General features: G+C 29.5%; 1 protein-coding gene across 11 annotated transcripts in view; it reads left to right on the top strand.

The window, feature by feature from the left end:
* Positions 1-15975, top strand: part of LOC145268331 (FERM domain-containing protein 5-like) — a 441205-nt gene extending 425230 nt beyond the window's left edge. For all 11 annotated transcript variants that reach the window (XM_080123914.1, XM_080123905.1, XM_080123887.1 and 8 more), the window contains one exon: positions 14805-15975. In XM_080123914.1, the coding sequence (XP_079980040.1) occupies positions 14805-15478 (674 nt within the window). In that variant the 3' untranslated portion in view covers positions 15479-15975. The remainder of the gene's footprint in view (positions 1-14804) is intronic.
* Positions 15976-26007: the final 10032 nt, after the last annotated feature.

Genomic DNA, 26007 nt, shown 5'->3' with positions numbered 1-26007 from the left:
TGGCTTCGTTTACAATACATTGTAGTCTACATTGTACTGTAGAAAACCTACTGTTGATTTGATAACATTATTTTATATATATAATGGTTTGAATTAAAGTTTAAAATGTAAAGTATCTTGGGTCAAGTGTTCTCTAAACAGAAACATTCATTTCAAATGTACCCCTGTCTGATCAAAGAACCTCATGTTGACTTTATATGCCGGGCCCTTCTGTTTATGCAGAACTTCTCAAATGCGTTTGAGATATTCAATTGTATAAGAGTGTTAACTTTGGTCAAAATCTGACTGTTCCTTCTTTAATCAGATTTTTTCAGTTATCGATTTTCAATACTTATCGGGAGCATTCTGATACAAAAAGTATCTAAGCACATCCTCAGACATACAAAGTACATTTCTGTGAAATTAAAAAAAAAAAAAAATTTGGCCGAGCCGTGTTGGAGTCCATAAGGAATTAACTCTCACACACAGACACATGCACAAAGTGCCTTATATATATATATATATATATATATATATAGTGGCGCCAAAACAAAAGTCTGCACTTGTCAATTTTTTTTTCAAAAACCGCAAATTTAAGCTAAATTTAATGCAACTGTTTAAACAACCTATACCTAATTTGATTCGCCTTTTATTCCTCTATAATTTTTACCTATAATTATAGAGGAATAAAAGGCGAATCAAATAAGGTATAGGTTGTTTAAACAGTTACATTCAATTTAGCTTAAATTTGTGGTTTTTGAAAAAATGACGTGCGGACTTTCTTTTTGGCTCAACTAATATATATATATATATATATATATATATATATATATATATTGATATGTAGTTTGCTTGAAGCATTGTGTGGGATAGGTGTGTAAAAGAGATTTAGAAGGCTGTCACAATGCGAGGAATGAATTATAGTCGCTGTTGATAAGAGGAGACGAGAACAAGTGACGATTTACAAATCAATAAGTACATACATATATATTTTTTTATCTATATATATTTATTCAGTTGTATGGTAATTTTTCCGAAATTAATAATGGAATACGTCGCATAAAATTACAAGACATTTTACCATACAACTGAATAAATATATATATATATATATATATAAATATATATATATATATATGTATATATATATATATATGTATGTACTTATTGATTTGTAAATCGCCACTTGTTCTCGTCTCCTCTTACCAACAGCGACTATAATTCATTCCTCGCATTGTGACAGCCTTCTAAATCTCTTTTACACACACATATATATATATTCACATACACATGTTACGTCATTTTTATGACTTGTCAGTGTGGCCAAATCTGTAAGAGTATCAAACTATACTTATGACAAGTAAGCTTCACAGAAATGTTATTCTATGGCAAGGTTACGCTTTGACTTATTTAATAATGAGGTATACCAAAATCTCTTTTAAACAGACGTGAATTCATTAATCTAAGAAAACAAATAGGTAGAGAGGGAGTAATAATTAAGGATTCTGGTTGATTAAAAGTTGGGGTGGGCACAACTTAATTATAAAAACATCAATGTAAATGCATACAATTAACCTGATGATTTCTCTCGGTAATGAAACACAAGCGTTTCTGTGTAACTTGCCATTACTATTTCTTAAACTACTAGAGTTCTACTAATATGTTCGACACTTTTGAAGTAAATACTGAAACAATATATTATTTTATAGTATAAGTATATCAAGTTTTAATGATACAAAAACCTTATGTTTAGAATCCTTATTCCAATGTTGGTTAATGTACATTATATGATTTTTATTCTGAAAAATGTCTAAAATTAAAAGGACTTTTTTAAAGAAGAAATTGAGATTATAGTCAGCTAATGTACTTCCTAACTTCCGGGATAACTGTTACCGGAAGTGATTAACATGCATATCTGTTCCTTCATTTTTATTGTTTTTTCAGTGTTTCTATTGTGAAGCAATTTATTGAAATAAAATATAAGAAAAGGACATTATTGAAAAAATCTACAGTAAAAATTAACAAAATTGCACAGATAAAAATAAGTCTTTATTTGCATTTTTAATAGCAAAATTAAAAAAAAGTATTTTATTTGAAATTTTATAAGAAATATGTTTGAAATTATAAAAATGTTCTTTTTTTAATTTTAAAATTAAGTTTTTTATTTAAATTTTTATAATATATCTTCATGAAAGTATAAAAATGAAATTATTGAAATCAAAATAACAAAATTTCAAACATCATAAAAAAAACGTAATACATAATATTCCCAAAATAGTTTTTAAAGATTTTAAGTGGTTTCAATAATTCTTTTAAGAAAAAGTAATAATTTTAATAATTCTTTAAAAAAATTGAAACTAATTTCAATAATTTTTAATTAAGATAAAACACAAAAAACAAACTTTTCAATGATTATCAAAAAAAAAAAAAAGAATGATAGGAAAAAAACATAATAAAAAAGAGTACATGCACAAGGGCGATATAGGCGTGGGGAAAAAAGTGAAAGGAACTGAACTGTCACCGATTCCGATAGTAGCCACGACAGAAGTTAGGAAGTACAATAACTGACTATAACAGTAATTGAATCTCAAGCAACATTGCTTAATTAGTGTCCCTGAATCAAATTTAATACAAATCTGATATATTTAAACTTTTACATGGTCATATTATTCCATCTAAAATCACTTTAAAATACTCCAAAGAAACTGAAAAAAATGAGAGTATTAATTGATGTCTAATATCTATTGCGTAAATTTCACAAAAATCTCAATTTCTACAAAGGGCCTCCCTTCCCTCTTTGCCAACTTCACATAAAACTAAATGAAACTAAATATAACCCACATTACTCACCCTAATGCTTAGCAGTTGTGTCTCAAAATTGATAGTTAATGATCAGGTAATTAGTTGAGGAGTGAATCCTATACACAGAAATGTGTAAACATATACATGTACTTAATACAAATAAAGATAAATGTATGCTTTGTTTTTTTCATAAGTAACTATTTTTAGTAAGACTTGTGTCCAGCTTTATTATATATATATATATATATATATATATATATATATATATACGTTTCGTATATATATATATATATACGAAACGTTTAAATTACTAAACTGAAACAATTCAACACTTATTCTCACAGATTAATTCATAGTTTGTTTTTTTTAATATTGAATAAACCCTTATTATAATGTCTCCATGTTATGTTAAGTGGCAGTTAAAAAATAAGCTCAATAATCAGTAGTTTATATCAACCAGAGCTTGCATATATTAATAGTGTATATTTCAAAAGTTCAGATATATGATTTCAAATATTTGAATTTGCATGTTTGAACGTTTGGTATTTAAAAACATAAATTATGTCTTTGAACTTTTGTTTTATATATATATATATATATATATATATATATATATATATATGTGTGTGTGTATATTTAAAAAAAAAAAAATGAAAACTAATTTGTAAGCTAGGCAAAATGCCAATCCCATGAAGTCTCTCATCCCACAAAGCTCCTTTTTACTGACCCCCGTCTCTCCAGATGACCCTCAACTGCTTGCTGCTATTTCTTGTCTTATCTTCTGTTATTCTGCCACAGTTTTTCTTTTTAAAAAAAAGTTTGACACAATTTTTTGTGTCTAAAAAAAAAAGAAGAAAAAAAAGAAAGAAAAAAGAAATTGTGCCTTTTAAATATACATAAAATACTAATGTCCTGTTTTGCATGCTTGAATGATATTACATAACAATGACACTGTTTTGCCTGTGTGACTAAGCATTTATTAAGGTGCTATTTTTTTTTTTTTTTTTTTTTTTTTCAGATGGTCATTTGTCTGCGTTTATCTCTTTCTCTCTTCCCTCTTTCGCTCTCTTCAGTCATGTGATCCACCCTTTGTATGTGCAGTGAAGATTGAATCAGTCTTTGAAATCCTGCCCATTTCAATTCTCTACCCCCCCCCAATGTTCCTTCTTATTCATCATCATTTCCCCCAACAATTCAAATAAATCTCTTTTTGCACATCATCCTTTTTATATATATATATATATATATATACTGCCGACATCAAATTTGGTTCATTTCTATATTTCTGTAGAACGCTTACTTTGCACAATAGATACACGTTTCTCTCCAATCCTTTCAGCTTCGTTCAAAATACTAAGCCGCTCTCAAATTTGCAGCTACTTTTTTTTATTATTATTTGGCTGATAAGTTTGTGGAATTGCTTTCACCAAAGCAGGCTGTCTATAAAGAAAATGATCTTTTTTTTTAATTTAGGCATTGCTTTTTTAAAATAAAAGGAACAATGATTGATATATAAAGAAGCCAGGGACAAAAATGCATAAAAAAATAATTGAATTTTGTAATCCTGGATTACCTCCCTTGCTCATGTATAAATGTTTCGATTACGGAGCTTGTTCAAAAAGTTTTAAGCCTAACCCAGAAAGAGTTGTAGAAGCACAATAATCTTTAATGATGGTTAAATATAGCCTATGCTGATAGCAATCCATTTTGATGCTAAAATATTGTAATTTGATTCTGGTAGAATGTGATATTCTGGTTACTTTAAAATCCCTCCCCATATGTCTTACTTCATAGTTTTCAAAACAGTGACTAGACAGGTGGGATTTGAGTTCAGAAATAAGTCAGGTGAAGTAAGAAAGATGAGGATAGCAATTTAAAGCCAAGGTTGGCTGCTTCAACTATTACAACCTGAGAAGTGTAAACAGTCAGGTTATGCTTGCTTAAACAAAGGCACACCTGCCATCTGCATTTTTTTTTTTTTTTTTTTTTACTATGGATTTGCATTTTGAGGGTGCTAGCAATGGTCCTGTTGTCATAACTTGAATGGATAGAGAGCATGGGTTGTACAACAGCACATCTCCAATCTCGCTTGTTGAACATTTGTAACTTTCAGACATGATAGAAGGCTCCTATCGCTCTTGGGATTTGTACACAACTGGACAACTAGTAGATGGTCTGTAACAAAAAAGAAAACCCAGTTTTCATCAAACGGAAATGGAATCATGTCGTCTTTTCTAGTCTTTTTATCACTCCACTCTGTGTGTGTATATATATATATATATATATATATATATATATATATATATATATATATGATTAGTTTTTTTTTGGAAAAAGAATTCCAGCAGAGTGCTCAATTAAAAGGAAAATCCAAATTGTAAGAGCGTATTTATATTTTGTGTACAGAAAGTTGTTAGTTGAGACAGATCATTGGTACCGTCGGTTTCAAGCCCGATAATAAGGCCCGTTTAAGGTATCCTTATCAAGCTCTCTTCAGCCAATATTCGAATATTGGCTGAAGAGAGCTTGATAAGGATACCTTAAATGGGCCTTATTATCGGGCTTGAAACCGACGGTACCAATGATCTGTCTCAACTAACAACTTTCTGTACACAAAATATAAGAATATATATATATATATATATATATTTCTGATCTATATATATTTAATTATTTTATATGTATATATATTCATTTATTATATATGTATACATATATATATATATATATATATATATATATATATATATATAATTTATACAATCAGAAAGAACAACACCTTTTTTTTAGTAGTACACAATTTTTGTTTTTATTATTTTTTATGACATGTTATTATATATTTTTTTCTTCTTAGTCTGACAGCTGTTTCGAAGGGTAAAAAGACAAACGGTTGTTTTAATTATAACATACCGAATTTTCATTATTTACCGTTCTCTTCGGAGACAATTAAAATCAATATTTTTATTATATATATTAAAATATATATATATATATATATATATACACACACACACACACACGTTTCATCCTTGGGAAATTATAAGTGTAGAGATAACAGTTCAAACCCCAAAACAAAAGTCACCTTCAACTCCAATTTTTTATATGCCCTGGCCAACTTCGGCTATTACACAACGTGATAAGAAATAAAACTCTATTTATGCCAAGCAGATGAGCAGCCATAGTCAGTTGTCCTAACAGTGTTCAACAGAAAGGAACTGGCATCTGTAGCTTAGATTTGATGGCTTATTTTATTTCTTATCAGCAGAAATTTGGGTTACAGATAATTATTTGATAATAAATATTTAATTATCTACATAACTTTAACTTTGAACGCTCTAACCAATGAGGCTAACTTTAACCATTACACGACATGATGAGAAGTAAATTCTATTCATACCAAGCCATCATACACTGCTTGTCTAAACATTTTCAGAGTGGAGAACCTAAGTGTTTCTACTGCTTTGAATCTGTGATTGTGGTTTGTAAATGGAATCAGACGTTCTGGGAATTTTAACCCTATTGAGTATGGGATCCATTTTGTAGATAGCTTGCTCGTTGACAAAATAAACAATATAGACCAAACCAAAACTAATTCTGGTGGGCATTGCTATCTGCTGTCGAAGATAAGACATGTCATTCAAAACTACAAGGTAGTTCCAAAAGTAGGGCCTTCTATTTTGTAACTCCGAAACTAAAACATCAAAGAGATATGAAGATGAGAGTGGTACCATTAAAACGTGTGACCTTTTTGCGCCACAGAATTTATTTTTCTACATAGTTACCACCATTCTGAATGCACTTTTGCCAGCCTCTTTTGATGCTTCGGTCATAAGAGGTGTGAACGTGTTTTGTCATCACTCTGAAATCAACGAACCCATCTTCTAACTAAGCTGACATAAACATTCAACAGGCGCCGGTGAATGTTGATCATTCAATTTTTTCTGCCTGGAGGAATTTAATGACACATCTCTGCTTCTGATGCACATCCATGACGGGTTGCTTTCTTAGTCTCACACCATCAATATCAGCAACAGAGATGAAATTTTTAGGTCATGAATGTTCAGTCATCATAACCATGCAATTTACAACTCCCTCTGATCCATTCAGGTGGTATGAAAAAATAGGAGGGATTACTTTTGGAATGTCCCTTTTATATGGTGAATAGCATCAATTTGTTCATCAGTTGTTGCGGTCTGAAGATGACCTCAAGGGTCATCTTCTGTGCTCTCTCTGCCGCACTAGGTATGGCATATTTGCGCTAATCCTCATTAAGCATTGAGTCTGTTCAGTATCTGATGGATTATCATTTGGGAATGCCAATCACGATATGTGGAAAAAGAGTGACACCTACCTGCAAAAAATGTCCACATCTTCCCTGGCCTGTGACTGAGGACTGCTTGTGAATTTAATATTCCTTAAACACCCCCTCTTACAGGGGATACCAATCCAATTTGCTTGCGGTAAGTGCCATACTGAGTATGATTTGAATTCTATAGCTCATTTATTTTCATCACTATCTTTTTTGTCCATTTTAAAATTTGTCACACGTCTCTCACCCTTGTATGAGCCTTGCCTACATATAAATTAAGACAGACATCTGGATTAGATTTTTTTTAATGTGTTCATTTCCGTACAAGTTGTCCAGAAGAAATGCTTTATGTTAATGATACTTAGTGCTTACCTGTGAAACAACGTCTAGAAAAATTAAACACTTGGTTGAAATTAAAAGTGAATGATTGAATGATTGAAGAGTGAATGTAAATTAATGATTGAATGGTTGTAATGTTTAAAAAAAAAAAGCATGAAAAGATTAAAATTTCCTGGCTCAGTTTGTGTAAAAGAAATTAGAAGCAACTTAATTTTTTTTCTTTGTTTGAAGTACTTGTTAAGCCTTCACAAGAAGTGCAGTGGAATTAGAAGTTGAGAGATGATAATCAATTTGTGTGCAAGAATTGTAAGAATGGATATGGATAAAATCCAATGCAAAGAAAGTATATGTGATATTCATCAAAGAAGCAAGCAGCCACGCATTTGTGCCTTGTGTGGCTGTACAAACAATAAATAAGTCAACACTCACCTTGGAAGCATCCTCATGTTTGTCCGTCCTGCAAGCTGAGAAGAAAGAAAAATCCAAAAGATCCAAGATGGCGTCCATGATCTTTTAAAGCCCTCGATCTCGCACAGTTCTCGCATGGTCACATGACACACCTGCTAATGAGGCATGCCTGGAAACGATAAAAGAAGGTCACTGGGAGGAGTTTGAGGGAAGTATTCAGACCTGTGTACAGTGAATAGTGCTCTCTGTCTCGTCAGACTTTTTGATACAACCCATGGAGTGAAATTTGCTTTGCGTCTCCTTAGACCTTTTCTTTTTGTTTTGCTACAGTATATTTGGATGGCGAGACTATTGAGGTTGTCCTGAAGTTTTGTTACCATGGTGATACAATTGGAACCCAGGGTAGATCTGGTAATAGTGCAATTACTAACCAACAGAATGTTACCACTGCCACCCAATCTATCAGAATCTATCAGGAATGCATGTGCTGTGCAATGTATGGAAATGAAATCTGGCCAGGTAGCATTGAGGATAGGTGTTGCATGGGGATAAATGATATGATGCCAGGACTTTACAGAAAGGGGCTCATTTTTTTTATCCAGCTTGGAAAAGCTAATAAATAGCGACTTCTTTGAAAAGAATTCTGGAAATATGTTGAACTTTTCAACAGGTTGTTTTAATCATATTATTTGGATTCTTCAGACTACTGTTTTCATCTTGAATGTCATTTTCACAATGTTTCAGTCGATGTAACCTTTGACCTTCTTCAGGTGTATCTTGTGTGAACTTGGAAATTTGGGCAGAATTTCGAACAAAACCCTTTATTTACTTTGTGGAGATAGCATGCTCTTGTTCTGTCAGTTATGACTGGATAGAGGTTGTTTTTTTCAGTTGCCCACACTGAAAATTGAACCTTCAACCTTCAGGAGAATATCATTTTTACGATTGTGTTTTCCAAGTACGTGGGGTCCTTGCAGACTTGAACTCGGGAATTTCAAAGGACTTTTGAGCCTATTTTGAGATACAAAAGATACAGGGAAAGGAATGGTTTGTCTTTTGTTTTGTTTTTTCGTTTTGTTTTAAGAGTATGATCCACTCTCAAACTTGTGGAGCAGGTAAAGTCGTGCATGATAGATGTGTAAAGTGAGTACTAAAAAACAAGAAGATTAAATCTGAAATAAGATGTGTGGTAAAGCAGGAGCCTACGTTGGTTCAGTTACAAAGAATGGATGAGAGTGGTTGGGTTAGTAGATGTAGAATAGTTGAAGTAGCCAGTCGGTTGGCAGAGTGGGGGCTAGGCTAAGGAAAACATAGAAGTGATAAAGATGGATTTGATGGAAAAAACAAAAAGATTTGGCCAGAGTTGGGTTAATTTAGAAGTCAATTTCTAAAAGCCATTCAACATATGCCAGCATGTAAAACGGATGCTGAACCGAATATTATGCTGATGTGATAAGAAGTACTAATGCTACAACATTTTTCACCACCTCTTTCTGTGTGAGGCGTAGAACCTTTTGGACGAACCTTGTATGTTTATTTTTATAAATGCTCAAATCTACATGCCAACTGTTCTAATTTTCTGTTCTTGTAAGTAAAATATTATCAAATTATTTCAAAATACTAAAATAATATTTTAAACATTTCATATTAACTTGGCACAGGCAAAAATAATTGATACTTGCTGACATTAGCTATTCATACATTAATTTTTAAATAGTAATAGATTATTGATGTTTAATATTAACTATCGAGAAATCTCAGTGTTTTCTCCATCAATCTGTATAATTTACTACCTATAATGATATTCCTTTTGAAATAATGTCTGTCAGGGTTAATACTATTAAGAAAAAAAAATCTTTTATTCTTCCATAAAAATAATTGTCATTGTCAGTTAAATATTCTTTAAATAAATAAAATGGATATATTTCTTCATTCTTTTTTTTTATTTAAAATTGGAACAAATTAATTCCATTTCAAGCAATAAATATTCTGTATTTAAAAAATAATAGTGATCAAATGATTAAAACGAATTTCACTTTTTGAAATGTATTTATGCAAAATTATATTGTTTTAGTCCATGGAACAGAATGACATAATTTGATTTTGGAACAATTCATTTTAAAATGTGTAAAGTCAGATTTTTTTTTTTTTTTTTTTACCTTAGCAACTTTAGATTAATCACCAATCATCATCTTTTCTGATGAGACAATCTCATTTTTTTTTTTTTAATGTGTGAAAGGTGATAACGTCCATACAAGCATGAAATGCCTCATTATACCAGTAATGGTTACATAGGGTCTTATATTATTTTTAAGTGTCATAAATAGTCTATCCATTTTTTTGGAAAAATTTTAGATGCGGATTGATTATTTGGATTAGTCAGACTACTATTCTTATCTTGAATGTTATTCTCGTGAGATTCCGACCAAGTTAATCTCCAACCTTCAGCTGCATCTTTTCAAACTTGGGGAATCTACATGAAATTTAAAATTGAATTCATTTAATTCATGAGAGTAGGTTGTTTTCATATAAATTTCAGTATTTAACATAAAAATTATTCAGTTCCAAAATTTCTCCCTGAAAAAATTTGGGGGTTATATCAGCCAAAACGCTGTGAGAATAACACTCAAGATGAAAATAGTAGTCTGAATAATCGAAATAACTGATCTGCATCTAAGTCTTTATATGAATAGCATATTCTGTCGGACCCATTCTACTACCTTCTTCATGTGTACTTGCATTCAAATGAAGAAAAAAGGTAGATTGAATAGTTTGAAATTAGAAGAAAAAAAAAAAGAAAAAAAGAATTGGAAAGTAAAGTTGAGTTTAACAATTATCTAAGCCAAATATTTTAAAACGAGCGTTTCATACTGTAATGCATTCAGACAATGATGAACTCTGGAATTAAGAGTACATTGGCGATATTAACTTTATGCTTTTTATTAGCTATGTTTTACGTATCTGAATAGATCGTCATTTGTGATCCACTGAAAGAGAATGGAGCCACATTTCTAGTTTTGGAGTAGCAGCATATAAAGAGTTCTAATAAAGGGAGATAACTTATAATTAACTATTACATACATGGAATAGTATTTCTTTGTTTTTTGTTTTCTTTTTTGCAAAAAAAAAATTCTCTGCAATTTATTTACTATATGTTTATAACAAGAATTGTTTGCCGAGTGCAATGAATTCATTTATTAAAGTTTGAAACTATCACCTGCTTTCATCCTCCATTTTTGTTTTCCCCCTAAAACACTTTAAAATGGAATTCATAACAATGGTGGCTTTTTTTAGATTTAGTTTTACTTATCTACTTACACTTTTTTAACACATTGATCATTTATTGTTGGTTTTTTGTTTGCGATTTGATTTTATTGTTTGTGAAAATATGTATTTCGGTTTTCATTTGACTTCATGTCTTTTGTGTCAGCCTATCATCAGCATCATCATAATCATCATTACAATGATTGATGCCATTACCAGCATCAACGTTGGAGCCCGTTTTGATTCAGTCTTTTTATAAAACACTTTAACTTAATTTTTTTTTTTTTTTCGCTCTTTTTGTTAATTGTTTTTTCTCCCTATAAATCAATTGAAAATGGCTACAGTCAACTAGTAGCAATGATTTTTGACAGTGAGGAAGATATAGTTAGTCTCTTGGATTCATAGCCAGACCAAGTTGGAATATGAAGCATATTTAAAGAAATAATTCATTTAAGTTTTAAAATAATAATTGTTGAAATTTCTGCAATATATAGTACGTGAATAACCATTCCACAACGAGTGAAATTTATTCCTGAACAGAACAGATTTGCATCACTTTTATGTCTCTTTATAAAAATTAAAATCAATATATAATAATACTAATTCTTGTGTGTAGAATCTTTGTTCAATTTTGATTAAAATCCATTGTATGATTTTCATTCTAGAAAATGTCTAAAAGGCTTAAGGTATCTTAAGAAGAAATTGAAATTCCAAGAATCTTGTTAATCTGGTATCTAATGACTATAGATCAAGTTTATATATATATATATATATATATATATATATATATATATATATGTATATGTATATATATATATATATATATATATATATATATGTATGTATATGTATATATACACACACATTAAATCCCTGAAACAGTTTTTCATGGCACACAACTGATGATCCCAACAATAATATTAATACTAGTAATACTTGGAAGTAAATTAATGCAATGATTGACTAATTGACTTATAAGCAAAAAAGTTTTTCAACAAATGGCTTTGGATTAAGTATTTTTTGTTTTTGTTTTTTCATCTTGCTTCGAAGACATATGCATTTTAGCCTAATGATTCCTTATGTGGATTAAATGCAGAAAATTCTGTATAGCTTTATTGCCATATATTTTCATAACATATATACGGGTGTTTGTTTTTGTGGGCCACAAACTTTAAATTAAATAAATCACAGAAATATTTTTATTATACAAATATGTGGTTTATTCTAAAGATTAATTTTTTTGTCATTTATAATTTAAATACAATTTTGGCCATATGATCCCATGGCTCACGCATATATGGTATAATTTAAAGATCCAATTTTCATAGACTCTAAATGTTGAATTTGGTTGTATTTCAATAATAACGCATTTAATGTTGTCTTCCAAGTGGTTTATTGTGTCTGGTCTATCAGCATAGACATGAGACTTTACATATCCACAAAGAAAATAATCTGATGGGGTTAACTCGCATGAACAGGGTGACCAGTTGTCACGTCTATTTCAGCCAGATTTGATCTCCAACAAAGTTACAGGGAGTTTTCTATAGAAAGATCCATACTAATAAAACACAGAAAGTAAATAAAAAATAAAAAAAAGATATTTAAAAAAAAATAAAAATAACAGTAAACATTACTCTTAATGATTTTTTTTCCTTTGAGATGTAGGTTTAGCTTTAAGTTACACAGATAAAATTGAGTCTTTTCATTTTACCCCTAGAAAAGAATCTTGTTCTGTGTTCTGTGTGACAACTACATTAGGCTAATGATTTCTTTTGGAAATAGAACAGAAACGTTTCTATGTAACTTATTTATCACAAGTATATTTACTACTGCTAAGTTCTACATATGTATTGAGCATTGTTGAAGTAAATACTAAAAAAAAAAGGTAATATCTCATAATATAACAGTATATACATGAAATAGTAATATATAAAATATTAAGATATATATTATTGTAGATATGCTTCTAGAAAGGTAATTTCAAAGTTATGGATGTTAGATAGGACACGCAAAGTTATCAAGATTCTCAAAGTATCAATTTTTTTCAAAGAATTCTGAAACTCCATATGTGGTATATTGGTATCCCGGAAAACGCTAGGTTACCTAATTGAAGTGAAAGTGGACGATTTTCAGTGTTATGAAATACTCACAGAGAAGGTTTCAATAACATTCTCTCTAAATATTTTGTATTTTATAACACTGACAATCGTCCACTTTCACTTCAGTTATGTAACCCAGTGTTTTCCGGGATACCACAATGCAACCCTTAGAAGATAAGGTGTTTAAGTCACAAATTTATCCCCCTTCGTCCTTCAGAATTGATACATTTTCGATTTTAATTAAATTACATGATAATACCAGTTCAGCAAAACAAAGTATGTATTTGTAATCAGCAAGTTACTACAGATGCTTTAGTTTGCATATATTTCATAGCTTATGGGGTAATTGCAAATCCACATTTCTCCAATTATCATGGAATTTAAACAATGAATATAAGACACAAATTTATTAAGAAGTATCCTTTTTTTTCTTTTCCAAAATTCTGAGACTCCTTAGAAGATGAGATGCTTAATCCCCAAATTTACCCTCCCCCCTCTTTGTCCCTCATAATTTATATATTTCTGATTTGAATTAAATTACTACTACTATATTAATTCATTTATAAAATGTGCTCAGGGAGAAAATAACTTTATATTTAAATTTAAAATTTGCTATTAATTAACGAACAAATGGGTTGATATGCTTTAAAACGAATCCAAAAGAACTATAATTTGAGCAACATTTATGGTTTCCAATGCAGAATATGGAATTGGTAAAATGACTTAAAATTCTGATTTCTCTATTACATTCATTTGTGCACGTATATAACTGGAGAGGTAATGATGTTATACATTATCTCCCTTTATTAGAATTCTTCAGTAACGTTATCCTTAAAAAGAGCAATGAGTAAAATAAAAGTTTGTCTTTTATGAAATGTTCATAATATGTATTATCTTACAGTGTTAAATAACCTTCAAAAGCGTTGATACAGTCTTATGAAGGTCTCGGCAAATAGTTTTTGTTGAAACGGAATTATCAAGATGATTGTTAATCTCTGTTGCCATTTCGAGTGCTTTAGTTTTGTGCTCTTTCTTCACAGTTCCTACAAGGGCTCTATGATCTCTTTCTTATAGAATTTGGTTTCCCTTCTTTTTCATAGGCTGTCATCACCTTCAAGTCACTTCCATTACAGTAGCACCTGCCATATGGGCATAAACAATCTGCCCCCTATGGAAATCTGATAGATCTGTCATTTTAATTTTTCTTACTAATATGCATTATCTGAAATTTAAAAAAATTAATTTAACCAGTTACTTCAGAACAACAATAACCATGAATAAATAAATAAAAATGACACCAACAATTTGGTAATTTTTCAATTTTTATAAGCGTTTTAAAATTGATGCAAAAGTCACAAAGTGCTTCATTATTTTGTCCAATCTGTGTATATAATCATTGTAGAAAAAAAGCCTCTATATAATGATCTACTTGTGATACTGAAAGTCTATTAAAGGGACTATTTTTTTTTTAATCTTATTTTGAGATGAACTTTTCAACCTGCCTGCACTGAATGTCGGAAAATATTGTTTGGGTTTAACAGAAAATGTTTACTAAAATTAATATTTGTTTTTATTTATTTTTTTTTTTTCTGCGCTTTTTTCAGAATTACCAGTTGATGTACCTGGTCTTGGGAGGACTGAAATTGACAAGCTGGTTATTGCAGATAAGGAAAATGAGAATGTGGTTGAAGAAAGAGCCCCGATTGCTACAAGTGAGAGTTCCGATGAAATTTCTGCCTCTCGAGCAGTCCAAGGAGTCATGGCTGCTCCTCCTACTGGAGAGAATGAGCTCGAATCACCAAGATCTGCTCAGAACTCCCTTCAAATCCCCAGTGCAGACAGTGTAACTCCGGCTTCTGAGTCTTCAGATTTAATCTTCATAGACAGCCTGAAAAACGAGTTACTGCCTGAAAAGAAACCAAGCCTTGATGAACAAATCAAGGAACTTGAACAGCATTGGGTTCGAACACAGAGTAACAACGTCCATCCACCACCTTCACCATCTGCAGATTCGGCCTCCACTAAGTCATCCGAAGAGAACGCAGCCACTGTGTCCACTACAGCTACAAAGCCATCGATTATGGATCGGCTCGTCCAGATGAAGCCTAACATGACATATGCATCCGCTGTGGTCGCCTTTCTCATCGCTGCCATTGTGCTTCTGCTTCTTATGTCCAGAATCCAGCATCCAGTTGTTGCTTCCATCCGACGACAGCTGTATCTTGAACCTATGAGTGACTACATAAGTGACAAGGTGGGATCATTATTCCGGTCATGATGTGAAGCAGCTAAAAAGAAAACAAACAAACAAACAAATTCAAAAAGAACACACACACACACATATATATATATATATATATATATATATATATATACATACAACATATACAACCCCCCCTTTTTTTTTACTCTTTTTTTTTTTTTTTTACAAGTCAAGAAAGATATCATTTTTTTGTTTGTTTTTGGTCCTATTTTTACATCACTTGTTATTAATTATTAAAGAAAAACAATCAGTTCTGCCATTTTTTTTATTTTCAGTAAGCAGTTTAACTTTTCCACTCTCGTTCTAAAAATGAAAATAGAAATCAAATGAAAAATTTGGAAAGTAAAAATTTTTTTTGCTTTCATCTTTTTTAAAAACTAAGGAAAAAGAGGAGGAATTACAGAACTGAATTTTTGTTATTTAAGTTTAAAAAAAATACTTTTGAATGGCCCCCATTTTTATTTTATTAAATTTTATTGAAGAAAAAAAATACAGATTGCCTTGAAATGAAACAGACTTTTTTTTGCTTGCTGTTTCTGGCCTGCTTAGGTGTTTGAGATTTTATATATATGTATAAGAATAGTACATCTTTTTTTATTTATTTTTTTTTTTAATTATTTATACAAATACAGATTGATAGATCTGTCCATCCATGTTCATCTAATGTTTTAAATGTGACTAGGAATACAAGGGGAAGTAACTCTCGCTGTTTTTTATGTTAATTTATACTTGTGACCTGAAAAGTTTGGTGGGCAGATTTTGCTTTCAGTAATATCGCCTTGTTGGCTGGTCTTGAATTATTTCTGTTTGATTACAATTTAAAATGCATAGAATTACTGGAAAATGTTTAGTGTAAGGAAAACTTGTCTGCAAGAAATACATTTGAAGCTTCAGTATTTAATTCTTATTCTAGAATTGGAAACATATCATTTATGTGTTATATTAAAAAAAATGTTAATTTCATAATGAGAATAGAAAACATGTTTTACAAATTGATGGAGTGATATTTATTTCAGCTTTATTTTATAGTGTTATGAATGTTATATATTAAAAAACCTAATAGAGCTGATATAATTTTAGTTATGACCCAACATTCAAACAAGGGGTTTATTAAAAGTCCATTCTGCTGTATTCTTTTCTTATTTGAACTTTTGGACACAACTATTTCTATGATGTAACAATTCAGAACGCTTCATGTGTAAGAATCTCATATATTCTCATATCTCACTCGATTAAAAACTAATTAAAAACAATTTTTTAATTAATCTACAAAGAAGAAATTTATGCATGTGCCTACACTTTGATACGAGCTCAGTTCTTTTGTTAAGTAAATTACTGGTATCAGAATATTGAAATATGGCAAGTGTTTGTTTAAAGTTATAAAGGAGATAACATTACCAGCAGAAAGGTGTATTTTGGTGCAACAGGCATGGGGTGCAAAACACATAACAACCTAAGCTTCTTAATACATGCAAAAAATAACACCACACTAATTACACACATTAAGTCCCTGGGTATCTGTTTTTTTATCATTATTATTGAGTTGAAACTTTGTGCAATAACTAAAAATGGGTTAAAATAAATAAATTGAAAGAAAAAAGTTACTTTATTTAGAAAGTGAAATATTGACTCCCCTATAAATAGACCACTAGGTATATTTGATATAGCTTAGATATTGAAAGGCTATATACTCAAGATAAAATTTCCCCATTACGATAAAAAGCAAGGCAGTTTACACAAAGAGTTACATTGCACTTTTGGCCGTAAGTTGGTGGCTTAATATTGCGAGACTCATTTATATAAGTTCATATATCATTGAACAAATAGAATTTTAGCTAAATTTCTCAAGATTTTTTAAGAGGATTCCAACAACTCTTGGAGAGAAGTTGATGAATATATGTCGATTTTATCCCTTCTTTAGAGTAATTATGCAGTAAGTAGCACTTGTAGATTTCGAAAATAAATTATTTGATGTCCTACTTCTAGGACAGTGGGATTTAATCGGTTAAAAATGCAACCGGAAAACACCATAACTTAGAGTGGGAGCATCATTTTACCAAAAGAAAGGACGAGGTATGCAAGTTTAGCCTGGCAGAAAAGTCTAACATATTGTAATACTATGATGCCAATAATTTAGATAGCAAAACAGTAAAATTCTTATTAAAATGAAAACACATAATTTTGCACCAGATTAATTTATAAAAATATTTTTTAAGCCAGCAAGATATATCACATAATTACACATGGAGCATACTGAATAATATTGCATTCAAATAAGAACTTACTACAGCAAGAGCAATATCTGACAATTGCTTCCTTTAGCGATGAAACCCAGTGTAATGTTGGATCTGTAGGGTAATGTGTAACTTTTAAAATTATATATATGGTATTGATTTAGAACCTGACCCGAGATCACGTTGGCATCTTCCAATAGTTTAGAGTAGGCGCCTAAAAATGTTGCTGGAAAAAGCGGATGCAAACATTGCCAGATGATAAATTTAAAATACTGGAAACAAAAGTTTGACACAAGAAAATAAGGCTTATTGTAAGTTAAATTATATGAAAGAAATATTTTATTTTCAAGAAAAGTATATTAAAAAAAAAATTTTTCAGCAAATGTTTCAATGTAAAAAGATTTTTTTTATAAGACAAATCTATGGAAACACCTATGAATGAAAATCAATTTTTTTTTTTTCATTTCTTAATTTTTTTCCATTTTTTTTTTTAAGTTTCAATGAAATATTTTTTTATAACGACAAAAACAATTTTTTTTTGTTTTTCATAGAAATAAGTATGATCGAAATCAATTTTATTTTGTTTTTCAAGAATAGTATCAAATAAGTGATTTTTTTTTTTTTTTTTTTTTTAAATTCTTCTTAACAAAAACAGCCTCTGCTGACAGCTGATTGACTGATTGCATCTGCTTTTTCCAAATGATATTCTAGCAGCCTACTGTAAACTGTTGAAAGATGCATCCTTGGATCAGGTTCTGGAAAAAGAAATTCAAGAACGGAGTTTGTTGATAACATGCATTTAGTTTTGCACATTGTTGCAAATACTAGATATGACTTTCTTTGTAGATTTTGTGACCATTGATTCTGGGTAAGAATGCTGCACTGGAAGTTGCACCAATGTTGCAACACAAACATTAACATGTATGTACCCCACCAATGTCGGCAAAAATTGTCAAAATACTGCAGGTAAAATTGACCTGTTAATTCACTAAGTACGAAAATGATTTTTTTTTTTTTTTTTTTATTGGTGTTTATTAGCGCTTGTGTCATGGAGATCAACCAAGCAGGTTTCATCAATAATCTGGCGCCGAGTGGGTCAACATAATGGGAGCAGAAATGTTGACATGAAGAGAATTAAGATACACTTTCATTTAAATTCAGTGTCTTTTTTTTAAAAGTTTTTATGACTTGTTTGTGAATTGTGCATCATGATTAGATAGTGATTTCTTGAATAACATTCTTTGAAGTGTATAACCAATTATTAATATAAACATATTAAATAAATACCTTTGCTGCTCTGATGACATTCGACATAAAATTCTGTTAGATTAAGTGTTTTCTCTAGAGCAAGATAAGCTGTATGATTTTAATTTATTCTATAATTAATGTACACACAAACACAGATATGTATTCAGACTAATGGGGCCCATGGAAATTCTACAGTTGTATCTTCATCTGTTGAATATTTCTGCCGTGTTTAAAACTATTTCTGTTCTAAGAACGGCCAGCATGAATACACACCCGACAATGTTATTTTGTTCAACTAATAAATTTTTGTTCAAACTGAAACACACTTATCCAAGCATGCTGGTTCATGCAGGTTCAGAATATCTCCTGTTATGGGGTTTTATCATTAAAAAACTTTGTACAACTTTGTGCCATATTTCTATCCTATAGACATCCAGTATAAATGCAGACCCCCATGATGTTATTGTACTGCAATTGTCCAAACTAACATACTTATCTAAACATTCTAGTTAATGTACTTTTATAATATATATTTTTTATAAGGGTCCATCTCCAAAACTCTTGTAGGAAATTGGGACATTTTTTTGTTCTATTGATGTCCGGTGTGATATATATATATTTAAGTTCTATTTATCTATAACTTTATTAAAAATATCAAAAAACGAATTTCACTCGTAGGTCAATCGTTCTAAAAATATTTATTCATTCAAACCATACTTTAGTTAAACTTGAAAAAAAAAAAAAATTTTTTTTTAATCTTAATGATCCTAGATTGTTTTGTTAATTCTTGACCATAAACAATATATATCAATATTTTTATATTAATATTAATACATATACTAGAATTCTCTTTTTTTTTTTTTTTTTTTCTTTTCAAAGAAAAAAATCACTTTTTGTTAAATTTTATCATGACTGCTTCACTCAGACGAAACCGGATATTTTATTTAGAAAAACAGGTAGTGAAAGAGGTGAGGAGTTCTGAAATACAGCACGATTGTTTCTCATATACAATATTATTTTTAATCAAAATATTTGTTAATGATATTATTAAGAATTAGAATTTTTCTATTAAATGACTTAAATAATTAACTTGCTAAAAAGAAAATATTCGAACTGGATATTTAATTATTTTCATACAGAAGAATATCACAGTATTATAAACGGATTAAGTTAACTTCTTCTATAATCTGCATAATTTAAAGAAATTATAATCCGGGCAACACCAGACATCCCTAATAGTACTCAACATAAAAATTAATATAATTTTGTTGGTATATTTAAGTTCTATTTAACATTGCTTATGATTAAATAATAATAAATATATCATCTGTAGGCTCCCTGGGCTACTACACTGAGATGTAGGGGAGAGCGTCACATTTTTCTCTGTATTTCTTTGCTTACTCTTGATCAATATTGAATGTTGGATGTTTAGCAAGAAAGCATTGAATACCAGTTTTTTGTATCTTTGGTATGACTCGACCAAGAATTGAACCCCAGTCTCCTTGCCCATTAGCAAACACTTTAACCATTATGCTGAATGGGCAGGTTTTAGTAGACTTTAATTATTTCGATGCTGCCTTGTAATAGTGATGAATATACAGATACAGATCTCCTCTTCAGAAATCAACGTGTTTAAACCGTGTTGAAAGATGTTGTATAAGGTTATTAAAATGTTGAATGCAACAGTGATGTACGATTATTTTTTAACAGCCTTCTTACTTATATTTAAAAAAAAAAAAAGAGAAAAAGTTTTCTTAAATTTTTGCGTATTAGTTTTTCCCCCTCTTCAAGTTTGGCATTTCCTGAATTGGGTCAAGTAATAGTAGCGGCCATTTCAAGAGATTATTCAGAGTCCATTTTCTGATCATCTTTTATTTGTTGTGGAATCTTTTCCTTTGTCAATAGTTATGTTTTGATTTTGATGTTCTTTAAGAATCTCTTTAAATTTTAATAAGGTCTCCTGAATCAAAATCCTCAATGTTGGCTTCTTTCATTTCTGTTTCTAGTTGAAAATATTCTCTTTCTCTGAATAATGGTATTAGATTATCTTATTTTTCTTATGTTTTCAGTAGTTTAAAAAAAAAAAATTATTGTACCAATATTTCATAGTATTTATGTTTTTATTAAATTAACCATTATACTAATGTCTTACTAATAAGTTAAAGTAGTTTGCTCGAAGCATTGTTTAATGTGTATATAAGAAAAAAATTAAGTTTATAGAAGACAGATGGATAGACTAAAACTGAAAAAAAAAAAGAAAGAAAAATGTTTATGCATATACACATTAATTGGATCAATGAAAGTGCAACTGGCATAGCTGATTGCACTTTTATATCTTAAGTTGCTTCAGCCTGAGTCTATCCGTTACACCTTTGCATTGTTCTGCCTTCTATAAACTTAAATTTCTTCTTAAAAAATAGTAAGACATTATATAAGATTTTATTTTCAAACTGTTTAACAACACATACTTTGAGCTTTTACATGAATTTTTTTTTTTTTCATGACCAATTCTCATGTCGTTTTCATTTGCATGTCTGTCCATTTTCATTATTTATTATATAACTCTTTGTAGTCATACATACTCTTATCATAAATATATATATATGGCTACAATGATATTGATATTGATACACCCATTCCTTTAAGATCAAAGTTGAACAATATTGAACCTGGGCAGTACTAAATGGGTAACCATTTAAGAAGACCAGCTGCCGTATATGACAAAATATTTCTTCCAAACTTCATAAATCGTATGCATGTTTTGGTTATAAAATAATCCATTGATGATTGACAGCAATAACATTTATCAGATGCGTTATGCTAAACTATTAAAATTTTCAAGTTATTATGAATTATTATTACCTTAATTAACAAGGTTTATTTTTTCCCATGTTTTCATTTGTTTTTGATAATTCGAATGAATTAATTCAACAATTTCTTTCTCTAACAATTTTATATTGAAATTTTCAAAATGATTCTCTCAAATATGTTAATTTTCAATTCAGTTTCAAATTAGAGGCTGAAGTGACTTACATTAGAAATGTAAGCAATTTAAAAAAATTGTCTCCCCTTATTTAACTAATTATTGTTCTTGCTCATCTTGCAGTGAAAAAACAAACAAATAAATAAATAAATAAAAAAAGAAAGTTTCAAATTTTAGGGTAAAGTTCACTTTTTCTTTTTTTTTATTTAATCATTTATATATTTCCACTCTCAGATGAACAAGAATGATAATTACTTACACAAAGGGAGACAACTTTTTAATTGCTTACATTTCTAATATTTTCTATTCCTAAAGAATATCTCTTAGTTTATAAAATGGAATATCTACACTCTAATAGTTAGTGTAGATTTCTCAAATTAGATTTGAAGTAGGAATGGAGATTTTCCTTTTCAAAGACACTCACTTTCTGGTTTGGTTTTGTCATGACAGCTTCACTCAGATGAAATCAGGTATTTTATTTAGAAAACCAGAAAGAAGAAACCGGTGACAAGTTCTGAAACAAACATAATTGTTTCTTATTTACATTATTATTTTAAATCAAAATACTTGTTACTAATAAAAAGAATGTAAATTTTTCAATTCAATGACTTAAATAATTAAATTGATAAAAGAAAAATTTTCCAACTCTGGTTTTACTTATTTTCATGCACAAGATATTTATCATATTAAACAAATTGTTTAACTTAATTTTTATTTATTTATTTATTTATTTATTTTATTTATTTATTTATTTTATTTATTTATTTTTTATTTATTTTTGTAATCTGCATAATTTATGAAAATTCTGACTTCGGGCAAGACCAAATAGCCCTGCTAGTGTTCAGCATAAAAATATTAGTTTTAAATTAAACGCATTCTCTTGAACATTTTATCCTGCATAAGTCTTGATTGATTTTTATCAAAATGAAATTAAATTATCTTAAATTTGTATAACGGATTTAATTTATATTAATTTTACTTACAGGTAAGATAATCTTGTAATATTTATCCATATAAAATATTCTAATCTCTTGCATATAAAAACAAATTCATGAATAATTTAACATAAGTATTTTTATTTTCTACTAAATGACCTGTGACTTGTTGGTATGTTGTATTTTAGATAAATAGATAGGTAAAAAAAAAAAAGTTTAGACAAGTTCAATTGTATCATTTACTTCTAATCAACTCTGAATCAATAGATAAAATACTTTTTCAATTCTCACAGATTGAAAGGATTTCAAAATACACTGATGTCATAATAGACTCTCTTCTCTTTCCATCTTTTTTTTCTCTCTTTTTCCGCCCCCTTTTTTTTTAAATTATTTGCATCACTTCATTTCTCTCACCAATTTTCTTATTATGCGCCTTTTATTTTCTCAGCACTTAAAACATTCATATACAAATAAACTGTACATGGTAACAAGATTATAAACTAGCAGACATACTCAGATATTCATATATATATATATATATATATATATATATATATATATATACATATATATGTGTGTATATGTATGTATAATAAAACAAAATGAAAATATCACACTTTCTCTACAAGCACAGTTGTTCAATATTTTGCTACCATTTTCTTCTTAACAATGAATTTTGTTGCTTTCATCTTAAAAGTAACGTTTTTAAAGATTTTGTAAAAGTAACGTTTTCAAAATGGCTGATTATAACAACAAATTTTGAGGTCTTTATCTTAACAATAAATAATCTTACAAAATTATTTTTTCATCAAATGTCCAGATTTTTTTAGAATCATAAGTGTTTTGCTAATGTTTAAAACGTTTGACATTATCATGAAACATTCTATCATAAAACATGAAGAATTTAGAAACTTTCTCCTTCATCAATCACCATCATCAACACGTTAACCTTGATAATTATGCATTAAAATTATAATTCCTTTTATATAAAGATAGGTAACGATCATACCGCATCCATTTATTAAAACAATATATTCAAGATAAAAAAGAAACAACTAAAACAACAATTCAGTTATTAATTACTTAACTGTCCTGTTTTATAACCATTGAGATTGGTCTATTTGAAAATCCAACTGAAAAGTGTTAATTTGTATTAATAAAAATTATGTAACAAGCATGTGTGTTTGTCTATCTTGCATCAAGTACATTTGCCGACTACTGAGAGTGCTCTACACTCTTACAAAGAGCTATTCCTTATGCTAAGTGACAGATCTTTATTCTCTTACTAGAGAACTCAATTATAACTTATTTCTGGGTGAGATTTTTTTTTTTTTATTAAAACAGAATACATTTTCATTGCCATATATGTTTTTGCACTCTTTAAAAGTGTCCAAGAAGTGCGGGAATGTTATTATGCATTAAAATGTACCTAGTTAGCATAAAGAAATCATATTTAACCTAGTGCTCTAATGTGAGTTATGATAACTCAAAGTGGACCATCCTCAAAATAACCTCCAAGACTAGATATTCTAAATATAACTGATACTTTTAATGGGCTTAGTGTCTAGGACCCAGACCAGAAATGCTAATTCCCTGTGTCACATATAATGTGTGTATTTTTTTTTCTTCCTTTGAAGATTGTATGTGTATTAAGTTGTAGCTAAATACATTATTATAGTACCAATAAGATGATACAACGATAAGAAAATGAAAATTGTTTATTCAGAATCAAAGCTTGATAATTTAGCTTAAATGCTATTTAGGTCCGACTTCTAAAATCACATAAGATAGCTTTATATGTTAAATTGCTCTTCTTGTGGTCGTCTGCTAATAGCCATCCTGCCTCTGCTATTGATACGAATACACACATGCAGAGTATCAGAATTTTGTAGGCTTCATAGAAAATACCACTTTGCTGCACAATGCGGTCAGTTAATCCCAAACGTGTGGCTTTTTGTATTAAATAAAAATATAAAATAAGTAAAAAGTTGGATGAATAGTTTTTTTGAGAAAAAATGATTCATTCAAACTTATCTACTTTAAATGAAAAAAGGTGTTAACTACAGAACATGCAGATTGCGTGATGCAAAATAAAAAATTTTGCACGTAACTTATCAGCGATGTCTTACCAAGAGGAAAGCATATCTTAATTGGAAGGGGTTTATAATAATAATAATAATAATAAAATTTACACCATTGATGGAGTGGCGTATGTCACCACTCACCAATGGTTGCCAAACGCGCGTCTACTCAGATTGTAGCCCTTTCCCAGGTGGAAGTGGTTGAGAGCTTTTTCCATCTTCATTCCTATCTTAATTTTTCAAACAAAGCCAAATTTCTTGTAGCACCTTTTTCATGTCCTATCAAAATGGCAGAACTATAAGGCTTTCATGATTGCAAAATCTCATTTTAGTGTAAACAATGTTGAAACATCTTCATATATTCAATATTCATATCCATTTATTCATATCAGCAAAAATAGTGCTGTACGTAATCAACAACTCTTATAGATTAACTTTTCTATCAACTTTTCCAGATATGTTTTTTCAATTCTTGATAAAAAAAAAAAAGCCAAAGGGATTTTGGAATATGTTCCAGAAAGAAGTTAAAAATCTTGAGCTAAATTTCTTAGATGAGTGGAACGAAATTTACAGATTTTTATGTATTTATTACGTATTTCCAATACTTTCATCATCTTTTTATCACAAGAATTGAGGGGAAAAATACTTAAATCTTTGGAAAGTTCGATAATAAATGCAACTGATATGAGTTATGAGTTTCTTTAAAAATGATTCCTCTGTTTTTTTGTTTTTTTAATAAATATTTACTACAAGACTTAAGTATATTTTAAAAATATATAAATTTTCAGTCCGTTTGAAATTCAGCATGAAACATGCATGGACAAATTTATTTTGCATCAGTTTTTGGTGTGAAATTATTTCTTGGCATGTTCGATGTTGATTCATAAATTTATTAAAAAAAAAAATTTGTTTTGATTTACTTAAATTAATTTATATCAGGTTTGAGATATGATAAATACATAAATTCTTTTCTTTTGCCACAAACATGTATTTATACTGCACCATGTTCGTTTTCATGACAGTATGCAACATGCACAGTTTGTTTTAGATGACTAGCATTATT

The sequence above is a fragment of the Euprymna scolopes genome, chromosome 4 (assembly GCF_053919585.1).
Source record: "Euprymna scolopes isolate OS-2025 chromosome 4, ASM5391958v1, whole genome shotgun sequence".
Taxonomy (NCBI): Eukaryota; Metazoa; Mollusca; class Cephalopoda; order Sepiida; family Sepiolidae; genus Euprymna; species Euprymna scolopes.
The sequence above is the reverse complement of the archived record's forward strand: the minus strand, read 5'-3'. Positions and strand labels throughout refer to the sequence as shown.